The 17,925-nt window shown below is 36.5% G+C and overlaps 1 protein-coding gene across 1 annotated transcript; it reads left to right on the forward strand.

Annotated features, from left to right (window-relative positions):
- The first annotated feature begins 93 nt into the window (after positions 1–93).
- Positions 94–16,695, forward strand: LOC129237785 (paired box protein Pax-3). The gene is made up of 3 exons (XM_054872718.1): positions 94–344; positions 14,668–14,945; positions 15,023–16,695. The coding sequence occupies exons 1-3, from the start codon at positions 304–306 to the stop codon at positions 15,958–15,960; spliced, it is 1,257 nt and encodes a 418-aa protein (XP_054728693.1). The 5' UTR covers positions 94–303; the 3' UTR covers positions 15,961–16,695.
- Positions 16,696–17,925: the final 1,230 nt, after the last annotated feature.

Consider the following 17,925-nt stretch of genomic DNA (forward strand, 5'->3'; position numbering starts at 1 on the left):
TTAAAATAAATATTTATGCACGAGCGATGGTGCAATTTATATGTAGATATGCAGTTACACTAATAACAAATTGAAAATAAGTATTGATATTTTAAGCTACGCTTTTTTGTGTAAAATGAATTATATTCCAAATACCCACGTAAAGAACAAAAAATCCTCAAAATTGGGAATAACAGTTAAAATAGTTCCCCCCTTTCACCAAAATTCACCAATTAACTTCAAATTTCATACAAAAAAAATATTAAAGAATAACGGATATGAAACGCAGCTCGAAAAGTAGTCAATAAATTGTTAAAGTTCCGTATGGAGAGAAGCACAATGAAGCGGAAACAGAGACGTTACAGGTATGCAATTGAGAAAGCAACTAAAAATTGCCGTCACACTTTTTCCAGCCGGCTTAGGCAAAAGAAAAGCTGTATTTTTTATACAGGGTGACAACAACGATATGACATATTCAACTGAATCTGGCTCTTGTCAGATTTTGCAATTCTTCGAATGTTCACATCAATGTCTGATAACTAAGTCTTGTATATGCGACATTATTTCGGCAATAGCGTCTTGAAACTTGTCCTCGAGCTCTTAAAATGTGGTTGGCTTGCTAGCGCAAACTACGGATTAAGCCGCGCTGACTCTCTGACGTTGTCCAATTCAGCTGATCAGCGCTGAATATATAGTTGTGAGTCGTCATCGATGATGGCCGTTATGGCGGCTACGTTTCCTTCACTTCGCACCAATGGTTGGTGGCTTAAGGTCCAAAATATTGTACTTACGCTCAGAATTCTACACGTGCGACGAATTGCTATCTAGTCACCCTTTATTCAGCGCACATACTCTCTTAAAATGAAAGCTAATGAAACACAGCTATATATGCATACATATACAATATATACAAGAAAAAATTTAGATTCATTCAGATTTCACTATTTGTATTCCAAATACGGCTCTTAAAAATTATATGTAAAAAATGATATCATTTAAATGCCCACCATTAGCACGTCTACAGGTAAGATCCGCCAAACGGTCGATTCATGAATGCCTAATTGCCATTAATATAATATTATCAACAGAACGTCCAGTTTTTGGTCTGCCAGTACTTTTTCTATCCTCAACAGGAACAGTTTTTGGAAAATTATTTACCAACATTTGAATTGTAGACTCACTTGGACGTTTAATTCCACTAAACAGTTACGAATTTTGTGATATGTTGTTCTTAAAGATGGACAAATGTCATAATAAATTTCAATAACTTAACGCGTTGTTCTGTCGTTTCAATCTACCTACTTGGCCAATGTCAAAGATGACATGAAAACATGAACCGTCTAGAAATTATTCCTTACTGATACCTAGCCTCGTATATACTTTGTTGAGTGTTTGGCCAAGCTCCTCTTTCTGTTTCTGGTGTGCGTATTGATGTCGGTCCACAAATGGAGAGTCCCAAAATTTTATGGCGCCTCCGCCCGGTAGATGGGTTTTCATGAGAAGCTTTTCCATAACAAAAATACACTTGGAAGTTTTCTATTGCTGCTATTGCTTTGCATTGCTTTTGCTTTGGAAACATCTTTTGCTATCATTCTGGTGTTTCATGCCCCCAGCTGGTTTCGATCTGGGGCCATACCGAATGGGAGTCATGTACAAACTCATTTGACTGCGACAACCGTAACTCTGTTGTATAGTTACTAAAAATATTTGATATAATGGGTTATTCAATAGGTGCGCTTCAACTTTTTTCCGATAGGGAGGGCGAACGACGCAATATTTTTTATTTTACGCCTGTCATTTGTAAACTTCATTAGTATACATTTCATCATGGAACGCTACACACTTGAGCAACGATTGCAAATCGTGCAAATTTTTTATGAAAATAATCGTTCTGTTGCTGCTACTTTAAGAGCATTACGGTCATTTTACGGTCCATTTAACAAGCCGTCCCGTTTTGGGGTTATGTGAAGTCATTGGTCTACAGTAAAAAGCCGGCGACGATTTGTGAGCTCAGAGCCAATATTGAACGCGAAATTGATGGAATTTCGGCCGATTTATGCAAAAGAGTGGTCGAAAATTGGGTTCAACGATTGGACTTCGTAAAACGTGCACGCGGTGGTCATGCAAAAGAAATCGAATTTCATACTTAAATGTATATGTTCAAACTCGATAATAAAAAAAAATTAGTTAAAAAAGTCAAACCGTTTGTGTTTTATTCAAAAAAGTTCAAAAGTTGAAGCGCTCTTACTGAAAAACCCTATATTTTTAAACAAAAAATAAATTAAATGAATTTATACATACAATGAGTAAAGATGTGCCACAAATTTTACGAAACGTACCCAATATATACCCGTCTCATGAACTTAGAAAAATGTGATAGTCATATGAAACTCATATAAAAACTATAATCACCAGTTGATATTTATCGTTCTTAACAAATTACCGCTACCAATGACTGCTGTTTAAGTCTCTGTGAAAATATTTTTATCAAGAAATATTTGTAAAATCTCTCTCTCTCTCTCCTAGCTTCATAGTCTGTGGTAGACCATAGCTTCATCAACAATCCTCCTCCAGTTCAGACTCCCGCTTGCCTCATTTCTCCAATTACGAACGTTCATCGCTTTTAAGTCTGCTTCGACGTCATCAAGCCATCTCTTTCTTGGTCGGCCTCTCTTTCTTCCTCCTATTGGACGCAAAGTAAGCACCCTTTTTGGATCCTTTTATTGGGCATTCTTATGATGTGGTCAATTCATCTAATCCGCTGCGCTTTAATATAATGTATTACATTTTCAGCACCAATAAGGTTTTCAATTTCGTTGTTGTAACGGATGCGATAGGTGCCCAAGCCCAATAGGACAGTCGGTTTTTTCTCATTATGGTTCTCTCGATATTTGTAAAATGGAGCGCTAAGTATATTTTTATTTAAAAATATCTATTGTATACAATTCCATTCTAGTAGAATGCGAACCATTTTATAACTTCTTTACAATATTAGGGAAATTGCGTATCCTCAGATGAATCTAGGTATACCAGCATGAGACCGATTCATTTTTCGTCTAGTACGTTGTATAGTACAAAGTCCAAAACCCGAGGAGAGAGAGTGACCCCGTTTTCCCTATATCGTGCACTATCCCGTTCCCTTCAAAGACCTGGAATCCAATATAAATGTGGTTTGCAATTCGCTGTCAACCTCTCTACTGCCTCCTTGGTCTGGACAATGAACAATAAATCTGCAGCATTTATTTGTTCTCGCAACCGCAGATATTAGTACTGTCTTCGGCAAAGTTGGCCTGGGAGGCATGCTCTTTCATAATTATTAGCATTTACTCCTGTTGAGTAACCACTATTGACCAGTGTTATCGTAAAAGTGCACAAAAATCCGCCAAGGCACGTATCGAAATATACCTAATCCTGAAAAACAAAATTCAGATTCGTAATCTACGACTCTAAATTAAGTTAACAGATCTCATATTGTGTAATTTCAGAATGCTATATTTTATGTACAGTGTACAGTCCTGCGTTGGGCAGACAGAGACTTCATCACCTTGGTGGTATCGTAGTATCTCCATGCAATCTTTGGAACAACAAACCCAAAATTGTGCTAAAATTTGTAAAAAGTCTAAAACTCTAGGGTTACAAAATAGGCCTTTCACAATAGATCAGCTCTGGTCGCAGTGCGTAGTGGCCTTCTAATAATAATAATAATAAAGGGTGTTTTTTTTAGAGGTTAGGTTTTCAAGTTGGCACTACTTTTTTCGTAGATGACTGACAGCTGTCACTTGATTTATGCTCAGTTTGGTTTGCCATTTCATAATGAATAGACTTACACCTGAACAACGTTTGCAAATCGTGCAAATTTATTACGAAAATAATGGTTCGGTTCGCGCGACGCATCGAAGAAAATTTTGTTCAGCGATGAAGCTCACTTTTGGTTGAATGGGTATGTCAATAAGCAAAATTGTCGCATTTGGAGTGAACATAATCCACAAGCCATTGCTGAGACGCCGTTACATCCTCAAAAAGTCACTGTTTGGTGTGCTCTATAGGCAAAGGGAATCATTGGTCCATATTTCTTTAAAAATGAAGCCGGCCATAATGTTACAGTCAGTGGAGAGCGCTATAGAGCCATAATTAATGACTTTTTCGTGCCTGAATTGGACGATGTTGATGTGGACGACCTTTGGTTCCAACAAGACGGCGCTACATGCCATACACCCAACGCAACAATCGATCTATTGAAGGAAACTTTTGGTGAGCGCATTATCTCGCGCCGTGGACCTGTGGCGTGGCCTCCAAGATCGTGCGATATAACACCGCTGGACTATTTCTTGTGGGGCTATGTGAAGTCGCTTGTCTACGCAGATAAGCCCGAGACGATTGACGTCTTGAAAGAGAATATTCGGCGCGTTATTGCTGACATACGGCCCCAATTGCTGCAAAAAGTGGTCGAAAATTGGGCCTCTCGGCTGGAATTTATTCGAGCCAGCCGCGGCGGCCACTTGCCCGAAATCATTTTTAAAACATAATGGCAAACCCTTATCTTTATAATAAAGCTAAATTCTTGGCCATAACATTAAATTATATACGTTTTATTTCATCTTGAAAACCTAACCTCTAAAAAAACACCCTTTAATATGTACAGTGTAATTGGCGATCATTTATTTTGACTTTTTAATAATGAGGATCTTCACATTCAGCTGGTTACTTGGCAGTTTTACATATAATTTGCTTTTATAAATCCAATAAAAGCGTGGCAAATTTGATCTTTAAAGGATACTTTCTGTCAATGGATGAAACGAAGCTAATTTCCATACCTATAAGTAGTATGTATCATCATCAGCTTCCTTCACAATGTTTCTCCAAAGCGGTCGACCTTGAGCTTTCGCTTTGTAATTACGAATTCCCAAATCTTTGAGATCGTTTTTTACTGCTCCATCCATCGGTTCCTCGGTCCACCTTTGGCCTTCACGCCCATTAGCTGTCATGGCTTTTTTAACCACACAGTCAGCTGGCATACGGGCAGCGTGACATAGCCATCTTATGCGCAGTGTTTTAACAAATCTCAGAGCTGTCTCGCTCTGAGTAAAATCGTTTGGTACCAAGTTATACCGGATACATTCTTATTGGTACCGTCATACCTATATTATATTCTTATTGCCCAAAAATTTTTCTTAAAATTTTTCTTTCCATGTTAGGACATCCATACGTTAAAATTGGTCGGATAAGGGTTTTATACATAGTTAACTTTGCAGTTTTAGTCAAGAGCCCAGACTTGAACAAACTAAGGTACTAAGGACGTAATACGCTTTATTGGTTACGCTGATGCGATCCCTTACTGCAGGACTGGACTCACCGCTGCATACATGTGAACATAGCTCCCAGATATTTAAAATGCCCCACTGCTTTGAAAGTATAGGTTCCCACATAAAAATTTTGAGTTTGGTTTTACTCTCGTTTAAAAAAGGCCTACATTCCTCGAGAAAATAGCGATGTCATCAACGTAACCACATATTTGGGTTCTTTTAATTAACAAGGTACCGTAATTTTGTATAATCTTATATATTTAATTTGCTATAAATCAGCTGGTGCGAAAGAGTATTACCAATCTAACAGAAATAAGTCAAAAAGGTAGTTCACAGAAACACATATTTCAATATTTACTCTAATATTAGGCGTCTCGCTGAGTTTGGGCTCAACTCGCTTGACGAAAAATTTGCATGTGAAAGCAACAACAAAGTTATCGAGAAAGCTCTATATAACTTTCAATGCTGCCAACTCTCTATCTCTGATATGAGGCTCGTTCCTCTGTCAACACACTTTGGGTCCTTGTTCTTCTCAATATCGTTATGGAGTGTAGACTAAAGCTAAACATTTGCTAGCAAAGTTCAAGCAACAAAAGGTTCCTTTTACTATGCGGTCTTATTAATACTCTTTAAGTACTTCCAAACAAATGTCATTTCTGGTAGCCCTTTTCCAGTGATATGTTTATTTATACCAGTTGCCTCATCCGCAGATTTTGTCATGGAAAATCAATATTTTTCCAGCTCACTCTCCTAGTAACCAGTGTCGTGATATACTATAGTAAATAAATTTTCTGGTGGTCGCTTTTCGCTTACCGGCGTATGCCGGGATCGTCGTCCAAAATCAGTTGTTGTGCCAAAAAATATCGACTATGTGCGCGAAATAATTCAGCAAAATCATCATGTCACATAACGTGACACCTTGTATTAAAAAACATAGATTTGCATTGGATCTCACACAATTAAAAACCCTAGAAATGTGACTGAACAAAGTGCTTCGAAATTTTATTCAAACTCGTGAAGTGTATCGATCATATGAAGAATATTTTGAAAAACATAGTTTCAAAAAAAAAATATATATATCGTTTTCAAACACCAATGTTCATTTGTTAGGCCAGAAATATAAATAGCCATTCTCGTATTAGCAGAAGCCGGTTTATCGAGTTTCCGCAACAAAGTTACCGTTCCAACATCTCGTATTATGGCAAAACCGCTCGACACCACAAACACGGCGCTAACAAATATTTTCAACAATAACAAATACATATATCAAGATCCCCTGTGTTCGCCGAGCGAAGAGAATTATTGAAACTTTTTCATACGATCATTCGGAGATGCTTTACTCAGCTTGTCTAAGCAAAACACATCAAATATGGTATAGTGGGCAACATTCTTAGATTTATTTTAATTTTACAGGCATCTGGATGGAACTTCATATTGACTGTTGAATCTGGTGGACCTCAGACACCGCTCTGCCCATAACAAACAAGGATGGGCATGCAATACCACAGCGGCTTCTTCTCAGATAGGTTGTATAATTTTCACCGAATATGCGGCCGTCGTAGCCGAATGGCTTGGTGTGTGACTACCGTTCGGAATTCACAGAGAGAACGTAGGTTCGAATCTCGATGAAACACCAAAATGAAGAAAACGTTTTTCTAATAGCGGTCGCCCCTCGACAGGCCATGGCAAAACCTCCGAGTGTATTTCTGCCATGAAAAAGCTCCTAATAAAAATATCTGCCGTTCGAAGTCGGCTTGAAACTGTAGGCCCCTTCATTTGTGGAACAACATCAAGACGCACACCATAAATAGGAGAAGGAGCTCGGCCAAACACCCAAAAAGGGTGTACGCGCCAATTATATATATATATATATATAACAGGTGGCGCAAAATTAATCAACTATTTAAAGATTTATAATATTTACAAATATCGTCCTACGGCAATCATATTTGACACTTGTGAGCTAGACAGCTGCAGCATACTCGTACAAACAGACAAGCAATGGAGCACGTAAGGGTCAAAATAAAGATTTCCGTCATTCAAAATAATTTTTTTGCTTTAGTAAAAAGTTGAATGGTTAATTTTGCGCCACCCGATTAATTTTGCGCCACCCTTTATGTACATATATATACATATACGCGAAGAAAACCAAAGGGACAGATATGATATGATCTCACAACAAATCAAACATCACAGCCATCAATTCACCATCCAATTCGATCAAAATTATTCCATTCAACAAACTCATTTATGGTATTTCAGTTTAAAGAAAAATCGAATAAGGCTCTGCGGTCATTCTGGAATCTCAGAAAACGAAGTAACTGATACTGCATCTAAAAATGTCATCAAACCTCCTACAATTTTGTTTAACAATCTGTATATAGCCACAAAAAAAGATAGACTTATCTTCTAACTGTTTCTTCTACTCTCGTTCCCACGACAGTCGGTTTTACGTTACCGGACCGACCCTGATACATATTCGGCCAAGAACCACGACTCACACAAGAAAGTTTTTGAGCAATCAAAAGATCGAATTAATGGATCATCCGCCGTATAGCCTGGCGGCACCTAACGATTTATTTTTGTTACCGAACATCAAAAATTAAATCGGAGGTCAACTGAAAAATCTGTTGAAGCCATTAAACAGCTCGTTAGGGAAGAGTTCACGTCTGGATGGCAAAAGTGCTTTGAAAATTAGTTCAAGCCAATGCTGAAATGTATTGACTTTCAAGGCGAATATTTTGAAAAACAATAAAGCCATTTCAATTATAGGGTGGGCTATGTAAAATTTGTTTTTTGAATCGGCTATAAAAAAAAACTAATCAATATTTTTTCAAACTTTTTTTTTTATTTTGAAGATTGAATATTGTCATTTATGAATAAAAAAATAATATCGTTCAAATGACTGACATGATTGGCTTTACAGTAGGCCATTCGATCAATCCAATTTTTAAGCACATTTTCGATTGCTTGGGCTCCAATTTTATGAATGGCAACTTTGATTTCGTGTTTTAAAGCATCAATCGTCTCTGGATGGTTCGCATAGCATTTGTCCTTAACGGCTCCCCACAAAAAATAGTCCAACAAGGAAAAAACCGATTATTTTGTTCTGGCACAGACTGTAGGTATAACCTCTATAAAATAAAGCATACGAATTTCTTGTGCATGTTTCAAAGGGATATGTGCTTTTCTTATTTTTTGTGCTTTTTTTATTATCTACTCCTAGTGAAATTTTATGTCAAATAATTTTATAAAATATTTTAACCCTCAATCGACCTTCAAAATGCCGTCTTATTCGGACTTTCGAAAAAGGGACCAAAACAACCCTTTTGAGCGAGAGCGAATACGTTAAAATATTATACAGAATTATTCCTCGTAAAATTTTACTACATCACCTTAACAACATATGACACTTAAGCAGAAAATGGCAACTTCAAAATAGCCATAGCAAAGAAATTTTACCACAGAATGCAAAATGACTTTGAGGTTTTACTATATGGGTATATGACTTTCATCCAGAGCTGGAAGTATTGCGTCTCAAAAATGCTGTTGCACAGTGTTATTTTAAAATGTCAATCAATCTAATTTTTATAATTTACTTTATCGCACCACATTTACGAAACCAAATAAGTTACCATCTTTTGCACTAAACGGGCGACTGAAAGCCTTCTAACTATTGGTGGCTTTCTTTACTTCTATTGTAATTTACTATTTTATAAATTGTTTTAAGCAAGTAAATACATACACTAGTGCGAAGACAAAGGCTCAAAGTACACCTCTGAGTTCTCATTTATACTCTGCACAATGTGACCCGTTCTGCCTTAGCTGAAAACCAGAGTCCGTAGTACTAGTCCAAAACCAAATTCTAACTTAACATCAGTTTTTAATCATACATAGTATGTGTGTTCAAATTAGTTTCTAGCTGAAAAGAGGAGGAGCAGAGCTATCCATATGAAAAAGAAATATGATACATAGATAGAAATATCAGTATTTTAACTAGTTCACCCTCTGTTAGTTGATTTTTATTTACATTCTGTCAAACAAGTATCGGAAATTGTTCAATAAAACGCAAAATAATTGTTTAATCATCAAAATTTATTTTGTCGCCGTCAAAATATGCTCCTTCCGAAGCAATACACATATGCCATCGATTAGTCTAGTCATCAAAGCACCTTTCAAACGCGTTTGAAGAGATCTTCTTCAGCTCCTTCAGCAAATTCTCTTTAATGGCCTCTATCGACTCAAAGCGGCGTCCGCGAAGTGGCAATTTAAGTTTAGGAAAAGGAAAAGGTCACATGGGGCTAAATCTGGTGAATACGGTAAATGTTCGATGATATCTGTCGAGTTTTTGGTCAAAAAAGTTATCACAATATGAACTTTGTGAGACGGTGCGTTACCATTGTCTGATGACTGGTTTACATGTCAAACTCATATACCTCTTATGATGCGCTGCTTAAACGTTGGGTCCGAATTCAATTGCTCAAGCATGTCTTCAGCCACTTTCTTCCGATGAATTTTTTGAAAGAAATTCAACTCTCTTGAAACGAGACGAGCAGCCACGCGTATCATGCCCAATTCATTGTGTAAAATGTTGCAAATTGATTCGGGAGACACGCTAAGGTCACGAGCTCGCTCCCTCAAATTTAAATGATGGTTTTCCCAGCACCATTTCTGACTTTGTCGACGTTTTCATGTGTTGAAAACGTTCATGGGCGACCAGATCGGATAAATTTTCCACAACTACTCGGCCCGCTGCGAACGTCTTATACCACGCGCAGCTCCATGTTTTTGACAAAGCACACTCGCCATAGGCTTTCTGCAACATTTTCAACGATTCGGCATCGAAATCCCGTTCAAAACACAAAGACAACACGTTAAGACAAATTCTTTGTTTGATATTTTTATCCATAGTGAAAATCGCAGAGCACACCTGCGGTTGACTGATATAATTAAATGCCAAAAACAAGCTAATTGACAGATCACGCTCAAACTCTGCGACACTATAGAGGACAGTTGTACCGACATTCCTGTAAAAAAAAATTTAGACATATATGTAAGGTGCGCTTTTTAAATGAACCACATTCCCCTCATTTCAAAGTTAAAACTCTGTTTCTTTGATAAAATGCATTTGAAGTCTACTCTGGCAAAGTTCAAATATTATTTATTATAAAATACATTTTATTTTCGTTAAAACCTTTTTTTAACTTCTCTATGACAACGTGCCCAGTTATTTTCTCGACGATAAAAATTTAAATTTTTTAAGAGTATTTTCTCGATTAAAGCAGCTATGAGTATTCAAAATCGATATGCTTACTCTGATTTATTTCACATGCTCAATTTTTACTTCGTCCGCATTATCTGTATTGGTTGTTTAACTGAGAACGTTTTGTATAGGAACCAAATAAATATTAAGAAACCTATCAAAAAAAAAAAAAATACTGTAACGCAATCGATACCAAACCTTAGAGGGCTTACATAAAAGGCATGATTGCATCATGTTGAACACGTTTCAAGCGTACTCGTATTTTGACTATTTTCTTTGGCTCTGTAACAGCACAAAACACGCAAGAAATAACGGCATTATTAAGTATATAGGCAAGCACATACATTTTCCCACGTTTTATAATTCTACTTTGTCAGTGATTACCTATCGAGGATTAGTGGAAAATATTGGTTGCAAAGAGAAATGGCAGCGATATGTAGGTAAAAAGTGAAGACAAAATGTAAGGAGCATTTGTATGGAGAATAGAAGAAGGTAGACGTTTTCGAGTGACCGACTGACTAAGTAGCGTGGCGAAGCACAACAAGTACATTGAACCAACTGACAGTAATACCACGCGATTAGGTGTAACTAACTTTATGCATACGTAAATGTGTATCTAAACAGCTAATGATAAACAAAACCAAAAGTATTGTACGGGAACTTATATGCTTGTGTGTGCACATACATGCACACATTCTTGCATATCCAGCCTTAGCAAAGCGATCAGACGCCACTGCGTTGACGTGACCTATAGTATTTTTGGCCTTTCGAGTGTAATATTTTCGATCGCATATTTGTTCCCCACAGCTTTTCTATGCGGCGAATCCATGTCAAGTAATCCGAGTATTTTTCGTCAACTCTTAGAAAACTGCGGTTTAATCGTGGGCTTGCGTGTAATAAGGAATAAACTGAGGAAATTAAAAAAATATATTCTTTTGAAATTTATTCAATGTTGAAAATTTAAGAAGAAGCAGGTATATTGCTTAAAAGAAAAATGTTTGGAAATAAAACAAATTTTTACAAAAAAAATATTTCATCTTATTTTGGATATGCCTTCTGCTCAAATATGAACGAGACGGTATCAATAAAACGGTCCGCGGATGACATATGGCAAAAATAAATTTTTTGTTTTTTGGTAGGACTGTTATAAGCTTACATGGCAAATTTCAGCGTGATATGTCACATAGTTTGTTTTCTGTGCTACTGTAAACAAGTCAAGCTCGAGTGTGTTCTTCGAATTTAACGATGGAAATTCAAGTTGAACAAAGAATTTGTTTGAAATTTTGTTATTCCAACAAAATTTCGGCTTCAGACGCCTTAAAAATGTTGCAGACAACCTATGAGGACTCTGCTCTATCGCGTGCACGTGTTTTCCAGTGGTACAAATCATTCAAAGAGGGCCGTACATCGGTTGAAAACTTGCCTCATGAACGTCGTCCAGCAACATCAGTAACTTAATTTTTTAAAAACATTACTTAATTCTTTTCGCTACAAAATTTCTGTTAAAAAGTACATCTTTTTTAAATTTCTATAGAGATGATTTAATTTTTTTGTCAAAAATATATTTTTTTGTTAAAAAATTATATTGTTTCGTTAAAAAGTTATATTTTAATTAAATGTTTTTGTTAAAAATATATATTTGTTGGTTAAAAAAAATTGGATACAACTTAATTTTTTTATAAAAAAAATTATCTAATTTAAACAAATTTCTGTTAAATAATTAAATATTTTTTAAATTTCTGTAAAAATTATTTAATTTCTTTGTCAAAAAATTATATGTTTTTCTTAAAAAATTATATTTTAGTTAAATGTTTTTGTTAAAAGTATATATATATATATTTATTAAAAAAAAATCTCTAAAATATTATATATTTTTTTAAATTTCTTCAGGTTTTTTCTTATTTTTCTATTAACACTATTGCTGCCACGATTTTGTGTATACCTATTTCGACCAAAAGGTGTATTTCTGACATCTTTGCATTTGAATGCAGATCACTGCAAATAAACTTCCAATTTTCATATATGTATTAAATTCAATCCCTCCTACTTGCATTAAAAATATTTTCATCATCTTCTTCCGTGTTCGACAACTCATTTTCGGGATATTCAGACAAATCATCTCTTTCAGATTGTGGGTCTTCATCAATTTGCGAACATCCTAGCTCCCTAATTTTTTAAATTCCGGTCATCCTTGGGATTGGATATAAAGAAATAGAAATAGAAATTTTACACGAATATACAGGGTCCGACACTCGTAGTGTAACCAACTTCAGACAGCTGGCGTACCTGTTGCACGGGCATCAGCTTTCTGTTAGTTAGCTAAATGAGCGAAATACCCGACGAAGTGCCGATCAACAATCAAATGTCGAAAAAACTAAAAATATCTGACCGTAGCATCCTCCGTATCAATGTGTGTGTTTCTGACGAGAAAATTTTTCAAATTATCCCAAAATGATAGGGTTTATTTTACCGATCCTTCATACGATAATTTGAGTCATCGATTAGTCAGATTTTTGGACCTTTGCACGTTGGCAACGGCGAATATCCCAGACGATGGAACGATGAGCTGTATGAGCTTTACGACGACATAGACATAGCGCACCGAATAAAGATCCAGCGGCTACGTTGGCTGGGTCATGTCGTCCAATTGGCGCCGGTTAGCACGAGAAACAAACGACTGGCGCGCTTTGTTAAACTCGGCCAAAATCGCGTAAGCGGTTATCGCGCCAATTAAGAAGAAGATTAGTCACCAGGAGGCAGCACTCACCAACAGTAATGGTTTGGGCCGCTGTAATCGCAGATGGGCGCTCTCGAATCGTTTTCATGGCGTCTGGCGTCACGGTTAATGCGACAGACAAACATTTCGGTGATAAACCATGGACGTTTCAACAGGGATCGGCACCATCTCACAAAACTCGAGTGAACCAAGAACGGTTAAAAAATGACGTTGCGAACTTCATAACGTCCACATAATGGCTCTCAAATTCACCAGACGGAAATCCGATGAATTATTTTCTAAATGCCTGCAAGTTACATTCGGACAGCTTGTCAATCGTTTCTGGACCATCTCAAGGCCATAGTCAAGGCACAAAGTGGCCATATCGAGCAAAAGTTATTTGATTCTTAATTTTGTATTATTTTCACACATGTTTTACTTTGAATTGAACAAAAGTAATTTTCCAAACTAAATTTATGGCCTTTAATGGGTTACACTTCGAGTGCCGGACCTTGTATATCTGAATTGAAGTCAATGCGAAAACATAGCAATGATTTGCAATAAAATGTTTTGTAAACAGCAATCGAATATAAAAATTATAATGAAAATTCAATAATTTTCTATACTCATAATGGAAATGGCCCTATTTTCCTAGAATATAAAGTAAATTTCGCTATAAATTAGAATTAAAATGATGCTGCCAATACTTTGTATATTAAGTTATTCAAAATTTAAAAATGTTGTAAAATCGTCCAGGTGTCAAAAAGGCTCGCCCTAGGTATACCAGGGGCATATATTCAAATCTAATATCAGCTGAATGAAAATTGTACAACCAAATAAATATAAAATTTCTTATGTATAAAGTCAAAACTTGAATTGAGAGAATGTGATTACAATCAGAGAATAACATTAAGATAAAATTTGAAAAATGTCTTTTTGGCACCCTTAGTAGAAATAGTGTTAATAAACGTGATCCCCATAACTTTTCGAGTTATACTTAAAAATACAGCCCTAGGGACGCGCAAATTTATCGAAAATACAGATACAAACAAATTTTCAAAATATTAATACAAAATTTCGACATTGATTTTTACTTCTTTGCTTTACTTATTATACATTACTTATTGTACATTAGGATATCAGCACAAAACTCCAACTGTCTGTTTTCCTGTTCAACGTAGCTCGTCCTGTTCTTATTCTTTACGACTTTCTTTTGTCATGACATTCTAATGTACAAAACGTTGTTGTTGGTTTAGAGCCACCAGCTTTAATGAATTCGCCTTGAACTCAAACCCGCGAATCAACTAATTTTTGAATATTGACAACAAAGTCCAAAATATTTGGATCACTTGACATGAACTTTCTTTATTTCCCATTTCTCATACAAATCACATCTCTCTTTACAGAACTACATTCAACTCCTTGCAGTTGCAAGAACTGGAGCGTGCTTTCCAGCGAACACATTATCCGGATGTTTTCTTTCGGGAAGAGCTAGCTGTGCGCATCGATTTGACGGAGGCGCGAGTCCAAGTTTGGTTTCAGAATAGGCGAGCAAAATGGCGCAAACAGGAGAAAGTAGACATAAGCGCAGCGACTGGAAATCCACAAGACACCGAAGATGGTTTAGGTGCTCAGACTGCGTATGCGAATGAAAATGTGATCGCACAGTTGGATAATCCTTTAGGTTGGTAATTCATTTCATATATGCATGTATTTCTACTGCTACGGTTAATCATAATTCATGAATTTCCTCGCATGCAGGCACGACGCTGCTACCAGATACACCGCCCCAGTCTGCCAATTCGCTGGATAATGAATCCAAAGTGCCATATAATAGTAGCTGCATGTCGCCGTCTCGACTATCACCAAATATATTTCTTAATCTCAATATTGATCAATTGGAGCGTGGAGGTGGAGTCTCCATGGAGTGGTCTACTTATCCACCAACGAGTACAATGGCCACAATGTCGCACACGCTCACGCAATCCAACACACCACCTCCACTGATTGCTGCAAATGGCAACAACAACCATAATAACAACACCGATATGGGAGATCCCCAAACCAGCCACCACAATCACAATTCCAGCCGTACTAATCATGTGAGCATGCTCAGCAGTAGCCTTAATGCGTCTCTGGATTTGGATGCAACCACAAATTCTACTTATGACGAAATGAAATTCCTTAATGTCGATCAGTTCACGATTGACAACTTTAAGGCCGAATGTATCCTTAGTTTGGATCATGCGCTCGCATTGGAGGATAAGCCGACATTAGATCACCTTGGACATGGTATTTCATTCGATAGTGGGCAAACGGTGGATAGTTGTGGTGTAATCATACATCATTCATTGGATCAACTACATCAGCAACAGCAATTGCAACATCAACAAAACGATGATCAAGCGCAATTACTGCATCAGAGCCATCAGGATGTGCACCATCACAATCAGCTGCATCAACTGCATCAGCATCACAATCTGCTGCAACATCCGTCTTTATCACATCTAATGCATACTTCCAGTCAATTGCATATACCTCAGCACGCGAATGCAATGAGTCTAGATTTGCCTTCGTTTAGTTTATCCGGCGAGAGCGATCCCACCAAGTCGCCGCCGTCGTTATTGTCCTTGGACAAACCGCTGTCGCTAAACATCAGTGTCGATGGCATTGGTGACCTGGTCGATGATAAGTTTTAAATTATGAGGTAGAAATTCATATCGTACTAATTTAATTTTCTTAGCTACCTTAAGGCTAAATTAATTCTAAAATATGATTTATGTAAAATTCGAAAGATTTTGTATAGGACGAGAACTAGTCATGATTGGAAAGGTGTTCACATTCGCGGGCACAATTTTGTTTCGTGCGAAACACATGTGCTTATCCTTTGTTATAGAGAGGCGTCGCACTCAGTAATACCTTGAATATTTGATGCTATTGAAGATTTTTAAAGTAAATGACATCTTTTTCGAAGCAGTTCGGGAGAGGCTTATGGATGATTGATATGCCTTTTGAGGGCGAGACACATCCATTTTTGTTAAAAAGCTGCCATGAAAACAACTAGTGGATAATACTGTAATTCCTGTAAGTCCTTTAATTCGGAAGGTGCACATCAAAACTGGGAAGATGAACTTTGCCTGTTGTACTTAACAAGGGTTTTAGGCGCTACTTACCATATATGTACATATTTCAGATCGATTAGAATCATTGTGAAATGCCTGAAGTAAAAACAGGCCAAAACAAATGCTAAGAGCGCACCCGGACCTCTAATATTTATTTTTATAACTATAAATTCACATATATTCTCTTATTTTGCTTAACTGGTGCCGGTATATAAATAGTTTTATATTTTCCGGAGAATATTTCTTTCGAACACTCGAATAACAGCCACACCCGGGCAAGTTTTTTTGTAAGCATTCCAAGTATATACAAAAAGCGTTTCAGAATAAATATGACTTTCTTAACCCTTTCGGTCCGAACGGGACTTATATGTCCCGGCAATGTTTGAAGATACCTACAATTTTGGTGGGACAAAATACTTTTATTTCACCCATTGCAACTATTAAACATATAAAATAATTTATATTTCCGTTAGCGGCTTTCCGTACCGAAAGGGTTAAATAAACCATAGCAAGAGGAAATTTAGCGAAACCGATTTGCTTTATTCAAGATAGTTTCCTTCCAGCAACGATTTGCATGTATGGGTTGTATTTAAGGAATTAAAGCATTTTCCTTTCATTGAGACATTAACTCTCCCGATAAGGTATAAGTCGGATTGCTTCCAATCAGTCGTCTACGAATTTTGCCAGGAAGTTGACGACAAATTTATAATTTTCACTAGAGCTTTACATTAACGTTTATTTTATGAAAATATGGTTAAAAAAAACAAATATCAAACGGATGTTTCGATTATTATCAAAAAAAAAAAAATAGTCAAAAAATTTTTTTTGTGCTTATTATGAAAAAAAAAAAATTATTAAAAAAAATTTGTTGGAAATGGGCCGCATCATTCAAGATGATTTTTCGATGGAATTTCGGATAATTTTTATGCATTTCAACGACCCAATCAGCAAAGACACGACGTTGTTGGTGATCGGCCGGCTTGAGTTTTTGTGTTAACTTGACTTTATAAGCCTTAAGACTCAAATCTTTAGGGTGCGAGCAGAGTGAGCGCTGACGCCGAGCGGAGCCGAGCCGAGCTTATTGACGCTTATTTTCATGCGAGAAGAAAATTTGTATATAACACAGTGAATGCGAGAATCAGCGCTGAAATTCTGTTTATTCCATGTGTTTTGCTCTTATGTCATTTAGTTTTGTTGTTCATTTGTGTTTATAAAATTGCTGTACACGGTAATGGATTCATCTGATGAAGAGTATTTTGCTTCTCCGAGTGTGATTTATGCAATTATTAACACAAAAGAGTTTGGAAAACATCCAATTACACTAAAAAGGAATGAATTTGGTGAATTTCATCATTTATATAATGATTTAAGAAAATATCCAGCTAAATTTCAACAATATACCCGAATGAAAATTTAAACATTTGATTACATTCTGGCCGGGAAAAATTTCACATATTATTTGATCGATATCCATTTTTTTTATTTTTAAACCATTAAAAAACACAACTGCACTCTAAAAAGTAAACATCAACAATGCAAAAA

This window comes from Anastrepha obliqua, chromosome 2 (genome assembly GCF_027943255.1).
Source record: "Anastrepha obliqua isolate idAnaObli1 chromosome 2, idAnaObli1_1.0, whole genome shotgun sequence".
Lineage (NCBI taxonomy): Eukaryota > Metazoa > Arthropoda > Insecta > Diptera > Tephritidae > Anastrepha > Anastrepha obliqua.

Excerpts from the sequence above, each read along its gene's own strand:
- LOC129237785 (XM_054872718.1), top strand. The coding sequence starts at position 304 with ATGGAGAGAAGCACAATGAAGCGGAAACAGAGACGTTACAG. Across the intron at positions 345-14,667 it reads CGGAAACAGAGACGTTACAG|AACTACATTCAACTCCTTGC; the intron begins GTATGCAATTGA and ends CTCTCTTTACAG. Across the intron at positions 14,946-15,022 it reads ACAGTTGGATAATCCTTTAG|GCACGACGCTGCTACCAGAT; the intron begins GTTGGTAATTCA and ends CCTCGCATGCAG.